At 40.2% G+C, this 24014-nt stretch overlaps 1 protein-coding gene across 4 annotated transcripts in view; it reads left to right on the top strand.

The window, feature by feature from the left end:
• Positions 1–2262: 2262 nt before the first annotated feature.
• ANKS6 (ankyrin repeat and sterile alpha motif domain containing 6) overlaps positions 2263–24014 on the top strand; it is a 38856-nt gene continuing 17104 nt past the window's right edge. For 3 of the 4 annotated variants that reach the window (XR_007776885.1, XR_007776886.1, XM_018907819.3), the window contains exons 1-9: positions 2263–2651; positions 5959–6458; positions 8699–8743; positions 10410–10614; positions 14070–14176; positions 15607–15755; positions 21414–21624; positions 22079–22128; positions 23131–23334. Coding sequence is in view for 2 of the 4 variants with exons in the window: in XM_018907819.3 (XP_018763364.3) it covers positions 2299–2651; positions 5959–6458; positions 8699–8743; positions 10410–10614; positions 14070–14176; positions 15607–15755; positions 21414–21624; positions 22079–22128; positions 23131–23334 (1824 nt within the window). In the remaining 2 variants the exon portion in view is untranslated. Of the gene's footprint in view, positions 2652–2844; positions 2924–5958; positions 6459–8698; positions 8744–10409; positions 10615–14069; positions 14177–15606; positions 15756–21413; positions 21625–22078; positions 22129–23130; positions 23335–24014 lie in introns of those variants that run through there. The other variant, XM_050970958.1, reaches the window with a different exon arrangement.

Genomic DNA, 24014 nt, shown 5'->3' with positions numbered 1-24014 from the left:
TCAGAACTGATGTAAATGAATTTCTTGACAAAAGCAATGCATTTTTAACTGACTGGACAAAGATGCAGTTTGGAAAAATCTTCTGAACAATTAACACACAGTCTGCACTTGAGAATCTTGGTTTTATTTTGTCCCATCTTATCTTCCAACCTAAGTTTTCTCCATTACCTTATCCTAACGAACTGTTTGAAAGGCTTAGGTTGTTCTTTCATTGGTGAAGAAATCAAGTCCTGTATTTTCTAAAGAGCTTGGTACTGCATCATCCAGGAGAATATTCCATAGCAGTTTATTAATTTCAGAAGAAATTTGATTTTTTTTTTCCTTGCCTTGATTGTCAGTCAGTGACAGAAATCCCTGAGTGATCATACCAGTATAAATGCCTAGGATGCCAACTGAAGATGATAATGACCATCAGATGACGGCAGAAGAATTCAGGACAAATCATTTTCCCTCTCATTTTTTAAACCCCATCAAGTATTTCCTATGTCTTATAAACTTCTTAAAGTAAGTGTTGCATCTTTTGCTGATAGGTTTCTAATTCCATTCATTATGTCTTTGTCTGGAATTTCAAAACATTAGTAGAACTTGATAGCATAACCATCAGCTACATAACATAAATTTGTAGGATCAACATGTTGAGTGGCTGATCTCAAAGATAAACTGGAGTGATCCTGTTACTAATTTGACTATATCCGAACATGCACTTTGATATGGTAAGTATGACCCAATTTTCTTCAATCATGAATAATGCATTGCATTAATCACTCTTGCCATTCCCTTCTTCCAGGCTCTGAAATCTTACAAAGAGTGATTTGCACCATCCAGCTTTATTGACAATGGCAAGCTTCTCATACTGTTATATAGTAAGGATGGCTGTAGGCTGTTTTGGCTGGACCAAAATTCTCCCTAGCCATGCACCTTCACTCTGCTGATGGCCACTGTAAGCTTCTTTATGCTTAAGGAAATTATTTAACATAAATGTAGGTGACACATACTTAAATATTCTACATGAATTAAAAATTCTACATGCTATCTATAATGAAAGAAGTATCCCTGAATGCATGCCCTGTCCAGGAAATTGTTCTATTATTTTTGTTATGATAAATAAGCTTTTTGTTTTGGTTTGGTTTTTTTGCTTTGAATGGTACTTTCCCAAAGGAAAAGTGTCCGTAACTGCAGCCAAGACACTTGTTTGCTGTAGACTTTCTCCAAGTGTAATTTTTTGGCCCTTTGCCATGATGATCTGGTAACCTGGATTTGCCACTGTATCAGAGCCAAAAAGCTGTATAACTTGGAAGATAAGAATGCCACCGCCTAAAACCAGGGGACTGCTACATTTAGTGGCATTCGATAGTTTTATACTCCTTTAAAGTTCTCCTAGTCTTGTCATGCCCATCCTCCACCCTGTAACAAGTGCCCTGTCCTGCCATTGAACTCACTGATTTTATAGATAGGGACACAACACGATATCATTGAATGACGAAGTTCAAGATTGTTCTTTTCTTTTTTGCTTTGCTTTAGATGTTGTAAAATCAGTTTAACCTAGAAAAGATTTCAGGATTTCCTGAGGGGCTGAAACTGAAGAGAAGACACACAAGAAATTCACATTTTATGCACAAAGATTTTAAACTGAAAGACTAGTCAGCACGGTCAGGAGATGGGAAATGGGGAAAAGACGGACTTCGAATACTGTATCTCACTGAAGAGAGAGACCGCTTTGGAGCTAAAGGAGACACAAAGTAGGAGGGTGCAAGTAAAGGCTGAAGTATCAGGTATCCGGAGCGGGACTGACAGAGGGATCGCGCCAGGCTGTAGGAAGTAAGGTTGTGAAGCAAAAAAAGGGATTGTTGTGTCAGGTGAAAATAAGCCCCATAGCGAAGGCCTGCTGCCATGACCCCGGGCACAAAGAGACGTAAAGCGGAGACACTTAATGGTGCGGCAGCCGGTAAGGGCGCTGATCGGCTGCAGCCCGGAGCGCAGAAAGCCCCTGGCGAAGGGGGCAGGAGCCGTCAGGACACAGGCGCAGGCTGGGCGAGGCGGGGGGATACTACTGGGTTTGCCAGCGGGGCAGAAGAGGCACCGAGACCCCCGGCCCAGGCTGGGATAATCCTCGCCGGCTCCGAGGAACTCGGCCCAGCCCGGCTGTCCCTTGACGCCGTGCGAGAGCGGCCGGGGCGCTGCGGCCGCCCTGGGCCGGCCTCCTCCTGCCGGCCGAGTCCCCTCCTCCCCGCTGCATTCCCGGCGGCGGCGGGGGCGGTCGCGGGCGGCCGAGCCGCTCGGGGCCCGGCAGCGCTGCCCATGGGGGAGTGCGGGGTCCCCCCCCAGGTCCAGCTCTTCCTCCGCGCCTGCGAGCAGGGCGACTGCGAGACCGCCCGACGCCTCTTGGGGCTGCCCGGCGGCAGCGGCGACCCCGCGGCCCCCTCCTCCTCCTCGTGCGGCCCCGAGGAGACGGCGGCGGAGCCCCGCGGCGAAGCGTCGTCCCCGCCGAGCCCCGCCGTGCCCGTGGACTGCACGGACGAGGCCGGCAACACGGGGCTGCAGTTTGCCGCGGCGGGGGGGCACGAGCAGCTGGTGCGGTTCCTGCTGCGGAAGGGCGCCTCGGTGCAGAGCAGGAACCACTACGGATGGAGCCCCCTCATGCAAGCGGCCAGGTACGGGGAGAGAAGGAGGGAGGAATCAGGGCCGAGGTGCGAGTCTCCGACCGCCATCCCGCCTCGCCGCGGAGCGTCGGCCTAGTCGGCGGCAGTCCCGGGGCGGGGAAGGGAGGGAGGCTGCCGAGGCTCTGCCTTCCCCGCCCCCGGGCTGCCGCCGGCGCTCGGCTCCCTAGCTCTCCGAACCGCGGTCCCCGGGCCGAGGGAGGGCGCCGGGGAGCTCCGGGCGAGCCAGCGTGGGAGAGAGGGCGGGCGCCATATTGAAGGCCACGGTGGGTTGTTGCCAGTGGAGCCCTGAGTTGTCCCGGGGGAATCGGAGTGGTCGCCTGTTCCCGTCCCTGGGCTGGGGTGAGGGGTGGCTGTCCAGGGTAGAATTGGCTAAGTGTTATCCTGGGGCATTAGGAACTTTCCATGATAAGAATGTGGTATTTGAAGTATTGCATGCTATTCCATGGTTTAGCCAGCGCAAAATTGGAGCTGACGTGAGCATGAAACTCTGCTCTCCTCTGTGACAATAGGTATATGCACGTAGCCTTACTTAATTTTGCATGGGGTTTTTTTGGTTTTGGGGTTTTTTCCCATCTGTGTGTGTCTTACTTGTTGAAAACTACGTCTGATGTCAAACATACTGAGCCGAACTGAAACAATTAATTTCCCTTAGCTTGCCCATGTTTGCCTAGGTGGCTTGCAGGAGGATAGGGGAAATCATTGCTGAGGGGTTTTAATGACAAAACAGTTGTTTTCTGCATCGGTGCTGCTGTCCTCTGCGTAACCTGCTGCTGGGCCCTGGGACGTTCCCGTGTTGCTAATGCTGGGGTTGGTGCTTGGCTTTATTCCTGCAAGCACACCTTGAGTTCACAGGCGTGTTTTGCATGGTTGGAGGGCATTGCTGTCCTGTAGTAACTGAATGCTTAATCAAGAGAATAAATGTTTTTTGTTATTCTGGAGGTGTTTTGTTTTGTTTTTGGGGTTTTTTTCTGTTTTGTTTTTTTTGGGGGGGGGAAGAGTGTTTGTTTGTTTGTTTGTATTTGTTTGCTTTTTTTGTTGGCTGGCTGTCTTTTTTTTTTTAAATTTCATAACTTCAGAATACTTGGAAGAAGATAGTCTGTTTCAAAGTCAACATTTCTCTTTTCAGTTAATGGCCATAGAAAGTTCTGAAAGAATGAGTCAAACAGCTGGTTTCCCAGTAAGAACAAGAAAGACAAGGTTCAACAATTTGGTTATTTTATGAAGGTTTAAAAAAAAGGGAAAAAGTTGCAGAAACAGATTTTTTTCCCCTTAATGAAAACCATATGCTCATTCCCTAAAAACAATAAAGTCAGATGACTAAAACCCTCTTACCAATTTCAAGAAATTACTGGCTGACATTTGAAAAGTACTGTATATATTGTTGAAAAGCGTGAAGTACAAGAGCATTTTTCTCTTTTCTTTTTAATGGATAACCAGAAAGGAAGCCCAGTGTTTGTACAAAGGTAAGCTTCAGACTTAGGTAGCTGTTTAATTTTCTGGCTGTGATTAGCTCTATTGCAGTTGGACAGGAGGTAGCATATATGCATAAAATTAACTGTGTGCAGGGGTTGCAGGCTCTACTGAGGTGATGCAGTGAAGGGTACAGGATAGATTTAGGGAGTACGAGGCTTCCTCCTGCAACTGTATACTCTCTGGAAGGAAACAAAGGACTCTGGGGCTCATGGTTGCTTTAAGTGGTTAGGATGCACACATCTTGTATTATATTTATTAAAATATGGGGTTGCCATTTTCTCACTGATAATTGGCTGGTTGTGGTTGTGGCTTGCCTGATTGCCTTTTCCTTACTGACAAACTAGCAGAGCCTCTGATACTCAAGTGATAGCAAAACTAGGTTGCTGGTAAAACTGGTGTCAGAGTTCAGTACTCTGACCAAATTCTTGTAGATATTCCACACAAGGAGGGTTGGGTGCCATATTTCTTTATTGGCAGATACTTAATATTACACAGGGTTTTAGTTTAGCTTTGTAATATAGCAGTCTTTGAAATCATAGCACAAGCCTGACATAGCAACTGCAACAGACAGTCAAATCACAAGACACCATGGCACACTCATTACCAGTCCCTGTATGCTCATCATCACATACTGGGTGTTGGAAGGAATGGGTTAAAAAGCTCAAGACTGTTGAGGAGGATTCTACATCACTTAAGTGACCTTGCAGCCAGGAATAATTCTTTATAAGTCTTGTGTGAACTGCAGGCCATTGGTCCTTTATCATGAAGTGGTAATGGTGCCTGCATCTCCACTTCTGTATCTCTGCCTGTGTGTTGCTTTGGGGATCCCCAGATTCACAAGGTAACAAATAAATTTACCTTTTGCATTCCAGCTGAGTGAGTTTGTGATTGTTCTGTCTGCCTGCTTTTGTCAACTTACACACTGGGTATCCCCAGTTATCAGGAAGGAATACCTGACTGGAAGCCAACTCAAGCACCTTTTTTAAAATTTATTTTCATTTCATTTTGGTGCTCGGTTTTGGGCTGAACCGTGTTGATGCTTCCCCCCATGCCGGTCTGTCTGACTGAGAAGCAGAATAATTTCCATTGACTGTTTTAAGGGAGGCCATTCACATGGCCAGTTGTCCCACTCTGCTGGTAAGCCATCTCCTCTCTGGTCCCCTTGGTGCTAATGGAAGTTCAGCTGACTTTACAGCAGTGATGGCCACTCACTGTGTTCTTCTCTGAGCTTCATGGACACATCTGTATTCACTGAGTCTTCTTCCATTGTGGGAGTTCATTGATGGCTCAAAACTGGAAAACAAGGGATAATGCAAATACAAAAGACTGACTCTACAGTTGATAAAATGGTCTTTTTCTTCCTTAGTTAGCACTGACTCTGCCGTTTTTACTCCAGTTGTTCAATAGTAATGACAGTACTTAATAAAGATCTCTGGAAACAAACTGGCTTTGATCTGTTTATATGATGCAGCTGTGGAAAAAGAGGATGAAAGTGACACTGGTTTATTGAAGTTATGAATTGGTGCCCTGCAGCAGAAAATGAGGCTGGCACTTCGCTGCTTTGAGCAGACCATCCTCTTCAATAGGTGCCTGCCTTATGAGCATGGTCACTGGTGCATGTGGAGTGGTTTAGTTTACAGTCCTCTCTGATGACTGGTCTCCTCCAGCAAGGTGCCCATTGTCACATTCAGAGATGTTTGTATGATCCCTCACAGTGTATGTATTAGTCATTTGGCAAATCTGGTAATGAAGTTTTCTAGGTTCAGAGCATGTTGGTTTTTGCAGTCCAAGGCATTAATTCTCCCTTGTGTCTCTTTCTTCCAAGGTTTGGACATCTAAGCGTGGCCCACATCTTGCTGGAGAATGGTGCTGATCTCAATGCACAGAACAAGTTAGGAGCCAGTGTCCTCACAATGGCCTCCAGAGGCGGTCATGTCAGCATGGTGAAATTGTTGCTGGAATCTGGAGCTTTTGTGGACAATTACGACCATTTTTGCACAAATGTACTTAACAGCAGCAGAGATGACCTTCCTGATATCACTCCACTGATGGCAGCTGCTCAGCATGGACATGAGGCCGTGGTACATCTGTTGCTAGACTGGGGAGCTGATTGTAACTACACTATCAAGACCATGGGCTGGAGCCCTTTAATGCTGGCAGCCGTTAGTGGAAAGGTGAGCTTGGCACAGCAGCTCATGGAGAAAGGTGCCAATCCTGATCACTTGAATGTACTACATAAAACACCTTTTGAAATCTCTGTTGGCTTCAAACACAAAGACATGAAGGACTATTTGGAATCTCTCACAACGATTAGGCCTCAGGCAGGTATGGAATGTTAATTTTTGTTTCACTTTAGAAATCGAGGAGCTTCTTTTGTATGGGCATGATGTTCTTTGTAATTTGCAGCTGGATTTTGAAAATGTTGTAGTAGGCACACCTACTTCAGCTGAGGTACAAGTGCCCAACTTCAGCAAATTTTTTCCATGTTAGCAGTATAAGATTCCTGTCTGTATATGGCTGTTTTGGGGACACTCTTCAAGATATTTATGCAAGCCAGCACTGGGAAATGCTTAACTCTTCCAAACCAAGAGGGTTTGGAAGTGCTGGATTTTCCAGCTTTGTACTGTTTGCTATAAAAGATAAGGATGTGGCTAGCTCTAGAAGGATCATTTTCCACTGCCATATGGACATGTCCAAATCTGTTGTCTACATTTGGTGTAATTTCTTCAGGTCAAGTTTCCCTTGTACTTTAAGAAGTAAGAACAAAAATCAGACATCTGTTTCTGCTGTAGAGAAGGTGTGAACTCAGATATTGAGTTATAGGTTAAGTTGGAACTCTAGAGCTTTCATACAGCCATGCTGTCAGGCAGGACTGATTAATTGTAGATGTTTGCTCATGACCTTGAGGAACAGACATCAGTTGCTTACAGTACATAGAATCAGAGATGCATGGAATTCACTAGTGTCCATGTGTTTGCATGTACAGGGTGTATGTTCAGGCAGAGTTGGCCTCAGCTTAAAGTATTGAAGAACTCGGTTTAAGTGAGAAGACTGGACTTGCTTTAAAGCAGGTTGATGTTTTGTCACCTCTGCTGAGGGGGAATTTCCATCATCAGGAGGTAGTAACTCATTTGGGCAGAGAGGGGAGTAAGAGCATTATTCTTCCAGATTTCTGCACTGATTTTTGACCATACTTCAGGTCTTCTAGTGCTGGAGTCTTGAATATCTGTAAAGAAGAAAGATAATTTCTGTCATATGGAAGACAGGAAAAAAGGAACTTTTCTTCTGATCCATTGCCACAGATAGGGTGAATTGCCTCCTGGGAAAAAGCAGCTCTCTTCCCACAGCTGTTCTCAGTAGCAAATTTACTACCTGGAATGGGTTGAGTGTTACCTGCCTTCTGTCCCTGTCCTTACTTAGGCTTACCCAGATTGCAGTCTTTCCTTCTGGCATCTTCTCATGGTCTCCTGAAGCTCCTGAAGCTGCCTCTCCAGGGTTTTCACATGACAAGAATGGAGCCTGGTCCTTTCCTAAACTAGTCTTTTGAAATCTGTTTTACAGTGGTGAGCTCATACACACAGTTCTTCTATAAGAGCAGTTTCTGAATCAGGAGAAAGTGTAGGACCCATCACTCTCTTTCCTGGTCTTAAAATAAGATTTTTTGGGAGTATTTTGGGCTTTTCAGCAATTGTTTTTGTTCAGCATATTAAGGTGACTTCCTTTGGAGTAAAGCTGTGAACATAAACCTTTTCAGTATTTCATAAAAATGCCAGAATTGGGCTCACAAAATCTCTCATTGTCTCCTTGTTTTCCATAAAATTTTGTTACCCCATTGATTCTGTAGTAATAATTTGGAAGACAGAGGACAGTATTTTCTGGCATGAGTGGAAGGTGAAAAATATGTCACTATTTTTTCCTCATATAGTGTCAGAATTTTCAAAGCACTCTTAAGCCATGTAAAAAGAATGATTCTTCACTCAAAATATTACAATTTGTAATAATTACAGTTCTTATTATGGGGATGATTATCTGGGAGCTGAAGAATATTAATTCACAACTAACAAGCTGCATAGTTAAATTGACACTATTATTTTTATGACCTTTACAAATTAAGCTGGAAATACTCAAGAACTGGAGCAGCTTGTAAAACTCCTTTTGAGTCACCTTTCAAAATAATCCCATACAATTTGAGTGTTCACTGTTTTACAGGTGATTTTACCAGACCACAAAGCCATACTGTAATTCTTTAGTGGATATTTTAAACTTCCAGGAAGGAAAAAAAGAGTTTCCAAATACAATTTCCTGATGGAGAATGGAAATTGAAAAGCCTGTGCTGGTGCCTTATTATAGTTTCTAGCTTTAGCTCTGCTCAGAGAACTATACAGGTGATTCATTCTTCCCAAAGGTAATACCGAAGTTGTCAATACTTTCTTTGTTCTTATTAAATATATCCTAAACATATGTTTTATAGTACTTTAAATTTTTAATAGTTTTTTGTATAAAAATTCTATTAGAGATTTTTGCTATTTTTTGATTGCTAATAGAAATGTTTATATTTCTTTCAGATGCAGAAAAGAGGCAACCTGATATCTTTCATGCTTTGAAACTGGGTAAGTACTGTCATGAGTCTTCCACCCTGTCTAGTTTTTCTAACTTCAGAGCATGTCTTTTTGCTAGTGTGGGAAACGTGATTTTTCTGTTCCTGCTGTTCACATGTGAGCTACCAAAACATCTTCCTGGGAAAGCCTCAAGTCTGTTAGATTTTTAGAGTGATCTTGTGCCTACCCGTGTGATTTTTGAGATTTACAGATGTTAGTGCTGGGTCAGAAGAAGTAGCATAGAAGGGGCCAAGTGAATACTGGTCAGCACATTGGGTTTTGGCTTTTTTTATTTGGCTGTGGATGGCAGCACTGTTAAAAAAAGCAACTCATTAGGTTAAGGAGTGTCCAGAGTTCAAAGGAAATTCTGGTGTCTCTGTAGGTTCCAGGGTTTCTGTTTAACAAAGTCTGTGCTCTGGGTCTGTGTTAAAAAGGCCACCCACTGTCTTTTACCAAACTAGAACATACAAAAAGTAGTCCTGTATCAAGAAATTAGCTGGGTGGCATTGGTGAATGTGAGTTTCAGTGAGTGCATTCAAGTGGCTGCAGGGTTTGTCTGGGATTCTGAACGACTTTCCAAGGAAAATGTTCATGCGTATGATTGAGTTGAAAGCAGCCTATACTATGAAAGTTTACCATCTGAAGGGTTTTTTTAAAGGTGAAAATTTTTCCATTTGCATGGCAGCTGATGATTTGCTTGTTCTTACCCCTGTTCCTGTGGTGATTCACACAGTCACGGGGATCTTTTTTTTCTTTTCTCTTCTTCCCTGCTTTTGCCTGCCATAGGACATCAAAAAAATACAGGATGTATGTGAGCTTAAGCTCTCTGTTTAAGGCAATCCTGACTACCTCATACGTTTTTTAAAAGCAACCCTACTTCAAGGCTTAGGAAAAAACCCTCAACCTTGTTCAAATATATTCAGTAACATATTTCATACTGCTTTTTGTAATCTAGACAAGAACTCAAGTGACTACCAGCTCCTTTATGTGGAAACCTGAAAATTAGATTAACTTTTAAGGAACTGTAAAGCTGTATGACAGCTTTACGACAACAAATGACTTCAGTCTTGAGCAAGGAGTAGGGAAGTTTTGTATTGGAGGTGTAGTTCGAATACTGGAGGCAGAAAAAAAAAATTGGAATATAAGAAAGTTAAGTGCTGGAATAAACTCCTTTGAGGTTGTGGAATTCTATCAGTAAAGGTTTTTAGAATCAGTGAATTATCTTTGTAAGAGAAACTTACGGTCAGTGTGAGACAGGCCATTATTCTACCTGTTTAAGGCAAGGGATGACCTCCACCACCTTTTAGAGTGCCTTTGTACTCACCTACTTTGATTCTAAAGTTATTAATTCTGTGATTGCAGCCTGTGGAAATGGAACAGGGATCTTTGGAAGAAAAATCATGGTGCCTGAGCATCATCAATTTTCTTTGCAGGACATCGTCTTATGGCAATTTAATAGAAATAGGTCCTACTTGTGTCTTCACATGCAGGATGCACTGCAGTTTATGCAACCTTCCTTAGTCGTTAATTTCAGAAAATAATTATTGTAATGGGATTGCGCCATAAGCATACTGGTAGAGAAAATGAGGAAAATACAGTGCCTCATGCAGTTTCATGTTGGCTGGAAAGATTTACTAATTAACTAACATTTAGGTTATGTTTTATCACTGTTTTGCAGGAAACTTCCAGCTGGTTAAAGAGATCATTGATGAAGATTTGAGTCAAGTTAATATTACCACTGTTGATGGTGCATCTCCTTTAATGATTGCGGCTGTAACTGGACAGCTGTCCCTTGTTCAGCTCCTTGTTGAGAAAAAGGCTGATATTGATAAGCAGGATAATGTTCATGGCTGGACAGCACTAATGCAGGCTACGTACCATGGGTAAGATATGTGCTTTCTTTGTGTCTAGCAGTAAAGAAGTTTAATTTTTCTTACATCCCAATAGAAAAAATCCTTTTTGATACTGACTCTAGAAGCAGAGAGATCTTAAAAGAAATTAAGAGACTCGTGACCTCAGTTTCTCATGACTCTTGCACTGCCACCAGCTTTTTGGAGCAGATCTGAATCATGTTTTGATCACCGTAGTATGAGAAAGACATCAGAGAATGTCCACAGGAGGGCAACACAGATGGTGGAGGCCCTTGAGAGGAAGCTGTTTGAGGAGTGACTGAGGTCACTTGGCCTGTTCAGCCTGGAGGAGAGCAGCCTGAGAGGAGAACTCATTGCAGTCTACAACTTCCTCATGAGGGCTAGAGGAGGGACAGGCACTGACATCTTCTCTGTGGTGATCAGTGACAGGACCCGAGGGAATGGCCAGAAGTGTCAAGGTGAGGTTTAGGTTGGATATTAAGAAAAAGTTCTTCGCTTAGAGAGTAGCTGGGCACTGGAAAGAGCTCCCCAGGGAAGTGGTCACAGCACCAGGCTTGACAGAGTTCAAGGAGTGTTGGAACAAAGCACTCAGAGATATGGTGTGACTCTTGGGAATGGTGCTGTGCAGGGATTCAACAGTCTTGGATTCAACAGTCTTTGTGGGTCCGTTATAACTCTGGTTATCCTGTGATTCTGTGATGTTTGGATTTTAGAATGAGTAAAGTATTTGGGAACCTGAAGCAAGCTTAGTAAGTTCTGGGAGCATAGTGCTCCAGGCTGTCCCCAGGAGCCTTGGTGCATACTTCAGCTTCCATCCTTTGATGTTTTTCAGTATTGTGAAAGATTCTATCACCCCTCCTGCCAGAGTTGTAAGTCTGCATGAAGTTGTGAAACTCCAAGGCAATCAGCTTTCCATGTACCACATTTTCCAGTTGTAAAACCATTTCTGTGTTCTCCTGTTCAGCCTTTGGTTTTCATCAAATTTTTGGAAGTGCGGCCAAAATAATTGTCATTTTCTGTAAAGTTCCTTCATAAATCTAAGTAGCTGTTTAGGAGTCAGACCTCAGAAATTGCCCTGGCTGGTACTTCACATGTGCTATCTATCATATACTTTGAATACAGGATATTCAGTTCAGGAAGGTGAACTTTTCTTTGTTGTAGATAAGGCCTGCAGCAAGGTGAAGGTTCTCTTAAGTGGTAGTGCATTAATTGTATAAAGGCAGGTATTCTGTACCAGATTTTTTTTTTAGTCAGCAGATCTCCTTGGACTGTGTAAGTGCAACAAAGAGGAAAAATAGAAGGTCAGGTTGTCATTGCCTTGTGAAACTTTTCTGAAGTAGTTCTTGGGATCTTTATTGATAGTAGTGACAGAAGTGCACTAAGATCAGATTTCCTGGTGCAGCTGTTTCACTTAGCATCAGTCACACAGTACACAGCTGGAATAGGAGCAGCCAGCAGAAAGTGATGGGCAGGGCTGCTAGCATGTCCTCTTGCTGGTACTCAGGTACTTGTTTGTGGAAGCACATACAAAAATTAGTCCTGCATGTGTTCAGATACTGGCTGTTCAGTTTACTGGAGGATAGGATTATGAAAAGTCTTTTCCCTAATAGTCAGTCTTCATAGTATGAAACTTTTTAAGTTTATTTTTTTAATATGCTTAACATTTGAGGTAATGTAGTTTTAGTAGTGTTTGGTATTATTCATGCTTAAGTAAAGCTGTCTAAAGGACACTGGCTCAGTGAAAAGACCAGAATAACATCCCAGCCCAGGAAATAAGGATGTGACTTCTTGGGAACTTAGAGCTATCCATGAAGGATAAAAGATGTCCAGAGTAACCCAAGATAATCCCAGCATCACAGCCATCTCTCAGTGTTGTATGGTGTCATAGGTAAGTAATGACAGCAAGACTGACTCCAGGGACATCTGGATCAATGGAAGAGCAGCATGAATGCTGCAGAAGAGCAATTGCTGTGCTAAGTTTTACTATGATGAACAATCATAGAACAAGTGGAGGTAGTACACTTGAAATACACAAGAGCCTTGTGTGTAAAGCCGCATTCGCTGCCCCAGTGTGGGTGGAATACCTCATGTGCATAAATAAGTACTTATCCTTGTAATTCCAAAATTTGCATCTGAGCAAACTTTTTCTTAGCATGGAGAGTTGCAAATTTTCATAACATCTGGAAATCTTTGGGCTCCACAGAACCTCAGCTAACCCTTCCTCAGGACCACCAATAGTGTGTGTGAAGGGCTTGAAGGAGGGAGCAGGCAAGGTGTCTCTGAGCCAGAGGCACTAAAAAGTTGGGTCTCTGTGTGCTCACTAGGTGCAGGACTGGAATGCAGGATGGAGGGATGATAGTTTTAAAGAAGAGTAGGAAAGTCATAGGAAATTCACAGAGGACCTGTGGTGATGAGAAGCAAAATTTTTGTTAGAGGAGAGGAGTAACAGTTGTCCTCCACTCCATTTCAGGTTGATTTTGTGTGGGGTGAGTTCAGGAATGCAAATGTAATCTGAATAAGAAATGATGCTCTGAAGTGTAGATGTTGACATCAGTTTTTCAGCTTCATTATTAGAATTTGCAGTTACCTGTTGATGCTTGAGAATATTTTTTCTCTGTGCTGCTGATGCATGTCAGAGTTTGATTTAATACAAGGTCAGTCACTGTTAAAGAGTTTTAATATTAAATATATTTTCCCTAGCTTTGTTGTCTATTCAGTTATTTCATAGGCTGAATTGAAGTATTGTTTTTAACTCAAGGCTAGTTCTGCTTATTTACTCAGGTGTATCAGAGGGGAGAGGGGCTAACTGGAGCAGGATGGTGAGTGTCTTTTATGCACCTAGCTTTAAGGAGCTTTTGTTGGAGGTGTTTGTGTTGGTTGACATTTAATGCTGACTGTTTTTGCATTTTAAACACCTCAGGGAAGTGATAATGTGCCCTCTCAATTATAAAATTTATAGCTGTAATTAGGTGAAGTACTGTTTGAAGTTTATAAGTTATCTTCAGTCAATTTGGGTTTTCTGTATGCAATTTCTTAATGTGCAAGTTGTGAAAATGAGGTTGAAGTATTAGTGATGGCATATGATGACTACTGAAATGTCCTTTGTCGTTCCATCTCCTTTTCTGCCCTAGGCATTAATGGCTTTCATTGGAAAGGTGTTTAGCAACATATTGCAGTCACTTCCAAAGGAACACTTAGGAAGCTGATATTCACATGGTGCTTTTAAGGCTAACTTTCTGCATGTTGATTAATGTAAGTTGTACTGAGTAACGTGACTGACAAAGGACTTGTGGGAGCTTTTGAAGAACTTGTGAACAAATTTTACACTAAGTTAGCTGTAGAATGTGTAAAACTGATCTCTGATTCAGGAACAATCTTATAAAAGGTTGCAAATGGAGGTTTGGGAGCTTCTTTCTTCATTTACTTGTTGTTTAATGTGATCAATGCCTTTTTTTCTTCCCTTAAAGAAACAAAAATGTTGTAAAGTATTTGTTAAATCAAGGAGCTGATGTTAACCTTCGTGCGAGAAATGGATACACAGCTTTTGACCTGATAATGCTGCTGAATGATCCAGGTATGCTATTTCAAAATGCTGTGGAGAATTGTACAATATAAACAAATACACATTCCTTCCAATCTAGAAAATACATTGCAGTTGCTAGGAAGTATCCTCTCATGTCTAAGCCAGACAGGACCAAGAAAGGACACTGTCTGAAAGTGTTAGGGTTTGAGTTAATTGGTTAGATGAGTGTATACGTTTATGGGATAACAGATTTTGTGCATTCCTCTTGCTTTTGATTCTGAAGATGCTTGAAAACTGTGCTGTTTGTGTCACCAGAGCCAGCTGTGTGGCATTTCATTGTGGGGGCACTGGTATTCTGTAGTGTCATCAGGACAGAGCTATGAGCTGGAGGTAGAAATTGCCCCTTGACAAAGAGCAGCAAAGGGACGGGACAGAGAGCACAGTAGGAACAGAACTAGGGAACTCCTGACTGAACCTCTAGCTAGTTCTATAAAGGCTGAGAATAAATCACACCTCAGGGTTCAGGTTGTTTGTGTGGGAGTGCTGTAGGACAAGACAGCATGCTTTGGGGAGGCTTGAATGAAACACATTTAGTTTTTGTTGCAATTAGTTTTACTCATATAATTTGTTGTTGTTAACCTTCCTTGGCACCTGAATGGATTTATCTGATGCCAAAACCCATTCCTGCTAATGAAGTCTCTGAATTTACACATTATGGTGGTCATGGTTACTAGCAGATTGTTTTCTATGTCAAAGGTAGATCACTAATAGTACAACATTTTAGACAATAAATACAAGAATGATTTTAGAACTAACTTCTGTGACAGAATAGTTTGTCTCACTACTTCTTTCTCTCTCGTTCAGTTCTCTCTGCCTTTCTGAAAATCCTGACTCCTGTACAAAATGCATATTTACAGATTTTTTTTTTTTTGCTTTCCTGTCTCCTGTCATGCTTGTTCTTTTTTCATCCTCTTACTTTTTTTCTTACTTCTTTTTTATCCATCTTTTTTCTTACCATTTCTTTTCAGTCTCTTCATTGTCCAGGCTGAACATCTTCTTTCTCTTTGGGATTTACTTTTGAACTTCTTTTCTGCAACCTACCCTTGAAGAAAGAATATTCATTTTTCTCTACTCTCTTCTGTGCCAGGTGAGAAAAGGGAACATCTCAATATTGTTCTTAACTTGTACAAAGTGTGAGAGAGGGCAGTTCACTTGTCACACATGACTGATTCCAGCTGAGTAGCTTATTTATTTATATTGATAAATACCTTTAGAGAGGTGATAAGACTGCAGCCCAAATTGTGGGGAGAAGACATGGGAAGATAGCTCAAGAAAGAAAGGTTTGGGGGTTCATCTGCTTTTTGTTTGAGAGGTAGATCAATTGCTACTTATATGTGAATTACAGGGAAAATGTCAGTGCATCAGTTGTAATTTGGGAAAGCAAAACAGGCCAAACATTATCTTAATTTGCTTCCTTTTAGATACAGAGCTTGTAAGGTTACTGGCATCAGCATGCATGCAAGTAGATAAAGACAAGAATAAAGTGAACAACAGATCATCTCTGCCTCGTTCCAGAAGTAGGCAGTCCTTAAATGTCCCAATGTTGCCAGATGACAAAGGAGGCCTAAAGGTAAGTATATTCATTCTTGATAAAAACTCATCAATTCCTGTAATGTATAATCAGAAAAAACAATTGCTAAGAAGTTTTTTGGATCTAATATGTAACTGGGTTTTTTGGGGCGTTGTGTGTGTTTCTTAATTCCTTGTTGACAGTATGTTCTAGTTTTGTGGAGTGTAGCACATACTCAATGTAATTTCATCAGGTAGCAAGGCAGTGGGAAGAGTTTGTGTTGAAGCATTTCAGTGCCTAGAAATAGATCTCATGATTAAGTGGAAGGTACCATGTTCATAAGTTTGGAACTCAATTTCCATTATGATCTTGCTTTTAAATCTGGATAGAGGGTAGACTTCTTCATAGCCATAAACATTGAAAATTAAAAATACCATAGCGGAGATTTTAATATGAAGAGTTGTAGAGGAGTGTGAACTTCAGGTTTACATGTGATCTGGCATGCTGTATCCTTAACTCAATACTGATGGTGGTCCAATAGGAAACAACATGGAGTGAGAATAAGTGTATGCCAACTAAACAAAGATACTCCAACTTTCATTGACTGCAAAAGAGAAGGAAGAAGAGTTAGTTTTGGTTTTGTTGCATTGTTGTTGCCTGTTTGCAGGCATCGTTATATTTAGTGAATAATACTTAATTATGATGTATGTGTGGTGTACCTCGGAATTTCCTGGAGTCCATGATGTCACTCCTTAAGTATAAATATTACCAGTGTCTTAAAAAAAGTGATGTTAATGTCCAGGCTATTTTTGACATGAATTTTAAAGACCACTTAAAGTTCTGTTTCAGCTCAAATCTGTTTTGCAGTTTTAACTATGAAGGAACATATGGTTGTTTTCATATGATTATGCTATCATTCAGTATGATACAATTTCATTGTCAATTTAGACAGAGCTATTTTACTTAGGTGGGAAATTGTCAGAATAGCTTTTGGCTTTATGGAATACAGATCAACAATGGATTGGATTGCAACCTTTGCAGTGCTATGACACAAAGGCTTGAATTAGGGTCATAAAAGATTGTGAGGTGAAAAAAACCCCGACTGTTAGCCAGTGATAAGGATACAAACACAATTATTGACACAAATTTAATATTCTGGAATATTTAAGTATTTCACCTCAAAGCTGCAGAATATTACTGTGCTTTCTAGTCATTATCAAACTTTTTTTTCAGCAGAAATTGTATTCTGTATAGGTCTATAAAAAATATAACCTGTAAGCCTATGTAATCCATTCTTCCATCACTTCTTAATGCTTTACTAATCAGCCTGTCTGACCATGAGTATCTTAAATATCTTACTCTTCTTACAAATACTCCAAAAGGGTAAAAATTACATTTTCAGACTTTCTGGCTGGAGGGCAATGTCATAACAGTCATGTCTCTTTGGGCCAGCGTGTGAAGAGAGGGCTGTGGTGAGGGGACTTCTCCTGGGATTTGTAGCAACAGTGTTTCTGTGTGGACAACTGCTCTGTGGTGAGCTGAAACTGTAAACAAAAGATACTTATGGCAACTTGGCCAGTACAGCATTTTTTTGTCTAGATCAGTGCAAATGACTGGGTGTGGGGTCTGCAGGATCATGGAAATGTGGGAATAAGAGGGAGTTCATGAGGCTCACTTGCTTTAGCATTAGGAGACAGAATAAATATACCAAGAACATCTTTGACAGATATTCAGTTCACTCTTTTTTCACTCTGGTGAAGAAGATCCCCTGATCCCATGGTTTCTCCATCAGCACCCAGTTCCACTGCTTGATGCTTTTTTGGGTCAGAATTTTTTTCACCCTGCATTTTTTAATTTTGTTGCTCATTAAATTGATTGAGTCTTGTTCAGTAGTCACCTTCATTTTTGTAAGAACTGTATAAATACTTAGAGAACTATCATATTTAATCTTTTTTTTTCTAGTCTAAACAAAATTGATTAATGCAAATTTCCTTGTTTGTATGTTTTGATTCCTAAACTTTTGACTATTTCTAGTTTGTGTGTTATCTGTCAAGATGAGGATTCTAAAATGAGTGGTGAGATTCTGACCAGGGTCACAGTATCACTTAGTGGCATACAAAAACGTCACAGATGTGTTTCCTGTTACCAGTGAAATTCACTTTTTCTTTCTGCAGCAATAACACTGTACATCTATACTGAGTTTCTGCTATGTTGTGACCGTTTATTTTTTCCTTTAGTACACCTGCTTTGTTCCTTGCTTTCTTTCCTACATTAGGACACTTGATTTCTTCTTGCATGCCAGCTTGAACCTCCACTCAATAATGTCAGTTTGGCAGTGTTTAAATTTAGAGTGATAAAGGTGCTTACAAAACTGTCTAGAAGGATGTCTTCCATAAACTGCGGAAAAATATGTTGTGTTTCACTGTTGCAGTTAGCGAACATTCCCAAACCTATTGCACAAAGTATGTTCTCCCAGTTTGAGATCAGATAATTCGCAATTTGTCTCATTTTTTGGCTCTGGTCTTTTGCTTTATTAATTTTACTTGAACCATATTTTTCTCAGTTGTTTGATGAATGCTAAATGAAATAGCAATAAAAGCTTTAATAAAGTCAAACTACATTCCAACTTTTCCTCCCTTCTGCTCACTTGACTGGTTATTCTGTCAAAAAGAGATTCATTTGGTAGAGTTTATTTTCAACAAACCTATGCTGGCTGTCTCTTATGAGCTGTGGTGACATATGGAGTTTTTTCAGTTATGCCTTTTCATGGTAAGCATTTTGAGCAGTAAATTTTCAGATTTTCCCTTTTCGGTGATTGTATATTTGCCTTTTGCCTGATTTCTGTAACTTCTCCCATACTTTTTAGTGAAGAGAATCAGTATTTATTCAGAGGTCATGTTGCCTATAATTAATCTGGGGTAATTTTAATCAATATTGCCTGGTTCTAATTTGTTTAAGCTCATTTAAATCTCTTACTCTGTTAAGCAGTATTTATATATATATATTCCTGCCTTCCTCCTGTTAATGGTACTCATACAAAATACCTGATACTAAAATACCGGTAGGCTGCTTATGAAGTTTTAAAAAAATAAATGCTGTTCAGTCTCACCTCTACTTTGAGCACTTTTGTCATTAACTAGTAGACTTTTTATTTTGCAATGTGTTTCTTTTATTTTTAATTTGTGCACAATAATGGCCCCTGTTCCTTTACCTGCTGATAACATAGTGGATATTCATGATCTCGTTCTTCACCTCTATCACACAAGAAGTGTTAATTGCTTTGTTTCTTACCATTTCATGGCCTCTGTGTGAATCCACACAGGTGGGTAACCAAGGCAACCACCAAGCCACAGCTGAAATGCAAGGAGATTTATTTTGGTACCTCAGCAACAACAAGGCTGGGTGCAGGCTCCAGTAGTCTTAGTTCATCCTATAAGTAATGACTTTGGGTGTGGCTGTGAGAATGTGTTACCTATACACAGGAATTCTACTTCTCCAATCAGGCAGAGGATGAACAACACTTGGCATAATAAATGAAGTTTTCCACACATACGTTTTTAGAATTGCCAGTTGAAAGGTCACTTTGAGCAGGAACCCTTCTCTCCTCTTACTTGATTTTAACCCTTTCCTCCCAGCAGCCTCAAAACCAAGGTTGTCCGTTTTCCATATGTAAAAATTTTATGTCCTTTTTTTTTTTCTTCCTGCCTGTTCTTCTTCATCATATTACACTCTCAATATCAGTATTGGAGCAGTGTGAATTACCATATTCAGTTTCTCTTCTAGATTAAAATTGAGGGCAGAGATTTCCAGTTCTCTCCCTTAGTCTTTTATTCCTAGCATTGTTACAAATGTCTAAGGTATTTCTGAAATGGCAACACCATTTTTCTAGTTCTTTAATACTGTTGTATTCTCCCACTGCTGCTAGATAGACACTGCCTTTTTATAGACACTATTTTTAACCAGAAATGAATTTTTGTTACTTGACTGCCTCAGTCTATTTAAAGCCCTTTATTACGGCTTCTGTACATGTGTGATGGGGTAGGGGGTATATGGAGAGGCTGCAAACTCCTCCCAGAGCAAACTAAAAACTCCAGAGATCAGACCATCATACTGTGAACACCAGAAGACAAGGTGAACCTCTCCAGTGTCATTACTTTCTTGCCAGAGAGCTGTGGTTTTTGTCTGGTAACATAGTGGCTGTATTTATTCAATTTTGGGGTAGTTTGTGGTGTGAGTGTATATATTCAGGGAGCAGAAGCACTGTGGGTAGGAGTAGCAGAGATGATGGGCAGTTAGAAGTGATCTTTCTTACAGAAAGCAAGGTAGCTTCAGTGACCAAAACCAAGAAATGCAAGCATTCTCTTTTGTAAGCTCATTGTATTGTATCTTAAAACTAGATGATCTTCAAGTTCCTTTTGGAAGGTGAATAAATGCTGATCTGTGGGTTTTATTGCTTTCTCAGAGCTTTTTGTCTCTCTTGCCTTTTTTCATCAGATCTTTGTTGCTGAAAGTAATGGAAATCTTTATTAGTTGTGACACCAAAGAGATACAGAAGTCTGAGAACTCTACGCATTAGTAATGCACTGTGCTGATCTAAAATGTTTTTAGTGGTCTTCTGCTACAAGGAATAATATGTAGAGGATAAGTATAAAAAAGTTGCAAAGACGCATATCAGTGAATAGTTGAAAAATATTAAATGCCTAGAGAGAAGAATATGTATTGTGAAAAAGGGTTGTTACCTGGATTTGCTATCACTTAAAGTTAACCTAATGAAGTGTTGTTACTTTAACATTAGTTTTTTAAAAAAGTGTTCCAGAAAGAGAAGGAAGAACTTTATTAAGAAATAATCAGGAGGTACTGAAAGTCTAATTTACCTAGGAGCTACATAATTTTTGGTGCAAATGGCATAGGTTTTGTATAGTCTAGAGAAATATCTTACTGAAGACTTGAAGCAACTTGCACTCTCTGCCTGTAAAAATTTGCAGGTCTGTGAATATTTAAATAAATTTTATTTTGAGCAAAGTCCTTTTGCACAGCAGTTTCCACATAGGTGATATCTGTATGGATGGACGTTATAGGTACGTAGTCCTAAGGTTTCTGTTGTTTTCACAGCTGCTGTTTCCTTGCCTTGCTCTTTTTCAGTTTATAGTCTTTTCCCAGTCTGGTTAAATTACCTATATAGCAGCACTATGGATTGTGGATTTTTGGTTTAAAAGAAATACTATCAGAACTGTTGCGGTTTGCCACTGGTTTTGAAAATCTTGGCGAGAAGCTTTGATGTAGATTACATAAGCTCATATGCACACCTCTAAAAAGCAGAAAATCGAGATGCCACTCATTGATTCCAGAGAGAGTAAAAATCAATGGTGAAATTGGAAGTTAATGGGAAAATTAAATATTTTCTATGTAGCTGCAAAAATTCCCTATTCAAATTGCCCTAACACTTCTGTCTGCTTTGGTCTTCCAGATACTGTGAAAAAATATTTTAAAATATTTTCCAGGTGAAAAATAAGGGAAGAGATAATTATTACACATGCAAATTACCCTGAAGGATTCTGTTGGTAACTGCAAACCACTTTAACATTGCTTTTTTGTTTATTTCAAAAACTCCTTGGTGAAATTATTGCTTCTGTAAAGATTGCTTAATTATACATCTCTTTTCCTCCTTTTTTTTCCTTTTAGTTGGAATTAAATTGTTGTGTCTTCTTTTCAATCTAGTCCTGGTGGAGCAGAATGTCCAATCGATTCCGCAAGCTGAAGTTGACTCAGACATTGCGCCATGGATTTCCTTCTAATCAGTTTGTGCCTTTTCCGGATGAGACTGAGCCATCATTAAATTCCACTATAAAAGTAGCCTCACAGAGTGATACAGACATCTCTGGAGACCTTGATGCTGCTACAGCTTGGAACACAAATAGCAAAGCTGGTGGTAAAGGCAGAGTTGTCTTTTGGGGTGGTCAGGATGATATTATTTCTGATTTATTGGTTTAGTTCTGCTTTAGCTTAATAGAAGTGAAAAAATGTAACGTATTTGTAGTCTGTAGAAAGAGAGATTTTTGTACTCATTGTTGATCATGCTGAGTGCAGTAGCATTTAAGCAGGAAAATACTAATATAGCCATGTTACTGTTCTTTAGTAAACACCATTAAATTAAGACCGGTCTCTGAAAAGTGTTACTGTCTTCCATAAAAATCCCTCACTGTCTGCAATGCAAAGTAAGACTTGGCTTGACTTTAGCTGAGGTGCATGAGAGTGTTGCTGGAAATCCTCATACTGTGTGCACACTGAGGGTAAAGCTGTTGATTGTTTGAAAACAATGAGCTAGCCTTAGAAGCAGAAGTAGAAACATGTAAACATCAAAACATAATTTATGTATTTTTCAGGTGCAAACGCTGTGAAAGGAGAAAAGGATGATGAATTATTGACAACTATGGTATGTTGCAATGTTTTTGGTGCTTCAGCCTAATTCAGAGGGTCTTGTAGCTCCCATAATTTTTACAGTTTTTTTTCTCCTGTCCAAGTTACTTTTAGAAAAAGAGCATATTTGTAGTCACTAGACATGAACTGATAGATTTTGATATACCAGTAGTTCTTAGACTAGAAAGTGCTAAAAGCAGTGTGATATGGAATCTGTACTGACCTCTTTCAGAAGTTACCCATACCTTTGTTTGAACAGCAATGAAATAGTAAAATAGATGAAACAGCTTCTTAGTTGCTGACAAGCAGTATCAAGTGAGGAAAACATGGATGGAACATGGTACAATGGAGGTGTGAAATTGCTATTAGAGGCAATCATGAAATATTTTGTTTGGGAGGTGTATTTGTGTTATTCTATTTCTTCTTTTGTTATGCTGTAGCTTTATATTCCCCTGCAGCTTACTCCCTGGTGATGTCATTAAATTCGGCTGGTTATTATCTTTATGTTCTTTTGTAAGAAGTTTGAGTTCTTTTGTAAGAACTTTTGATATGACTGACAGAACTCCAGGGAGTAAAATCAGTTGTGTTTTTATCTCTGCAGCACACATACAGCAGGAACATGCAGTTGCTCACTATTTCCAGTCATCCTGTCTGGGAATACAGAGAGGACTACATTGTTATTTCTTTGGAAATTCATTGTTATTCTTGTGAAAGTCAAGTTAAGCAATATTTAGCCCAATAAAGGAAGAGACAGTTTCTGCTGCTTAATGAGCTGTATTCATTGCATCAAATGAATAAGCATAATACTGAGGGGTACCACAATGTTCATTGGTTTCTCTCGTGTTATTATGTGTTGTACTTCTCCTCAAATAGTACTTTTGTGTCTCATTTCTGTTCTGTTTAAATGTGTTTTCGTCTTTTTGCTTAACTTAATATTTTGAAACTGCATCACCAGGTCCCAGTAAACTTTCTTAGAAGTGACTCTTCCCCTCACCCTTTTTTTGTTCCCCTTTCTCAGCTGAGGAGTAGTGCCCCGTTTACCAGGCTGCCCAGTGATAAGCTGAAAGCAGTGATACCACCTTTCTTACCACCCTCAAGCTTTGAGCTTTGGAATTCTGACCGAACCCGACTCGGCAAAGATGGCAAAGCTGAACAGATGAGAACTGCCTGGCCACAAAGACCAGTCAAGCATGATTTTAACAGCAGTGGGAACTCTGATATAGTAAGCAAACTAAATGTATATGAAAATACTGTGTTATGGCCTGGCCCTGTTGACTGGTGAGCCACTCTGTTTCTGATTAGAAATTTCTTTTAATCCACTGTTTCAGCAGTGGCTTGTCTGTTTAAGCAGTGCTGCTTGGGAGGAATGCACATCTCTATGGAAAGAGCATAATGAAACAAAAGTTCTGTATGAAGTGAAACAACTTTTTTTTTAATTTGGTTTGGTTTTGGGGAGTTATTGATTTTGTTTGGTTTTTTGTTTTGTTTGGTTTTTTGGGGTTTGTTTTTGTTTGTTTGGTTGTTTTTTGCTGTTAACCAGAAGCACCAACAGTGTGTTAGAAACTGCTTTGATTTGAAAAAAAGACCAGGGACAGTAGAAAAGAATGAAAATTGTTCAATTTTTAGTAACTGAGCAGGAGGGAAGAAATATCAGTAAGACCAATATACAGACATAATATTCTGAAAGATTAGCAATACATGAAATTGTAGCAAGTAGTTATCAAGTGCACTTGAAGGCACAGAGCTTTAAATTGGAAGTACTGTAAAACTGGAAAAATTCTTGATTATTTCAGTTTTTTTATGCAAGAAGCTTGCCTGATTCTACAATATTTTCAGTGAAAATGCAAACCAAGAGAAAAATAGGTGGTTTGTCTTGAGATAGGAAATTAAACAACCTTGAGA

This window comes from Serinus canaria, chromosome 2 (assembly GCF_022539315.1).
Source record: "Serinus canaria isolate serCan28SL12 chromosome 2, serCan2020, whole genome shotgun sequence".
In the NCBI taxonomy this organism is placed as follows: Eukaryota; Metazoa; Chordata; class Aves; order Passeriformes; family Fringillidae; genus Serinus; species Serinus canaria.
The sequence above is the reverse complement of the archived record's forward strand: the minus strand, read 5'-3'. Positions and strand labels throughout refer to the sequence as shown.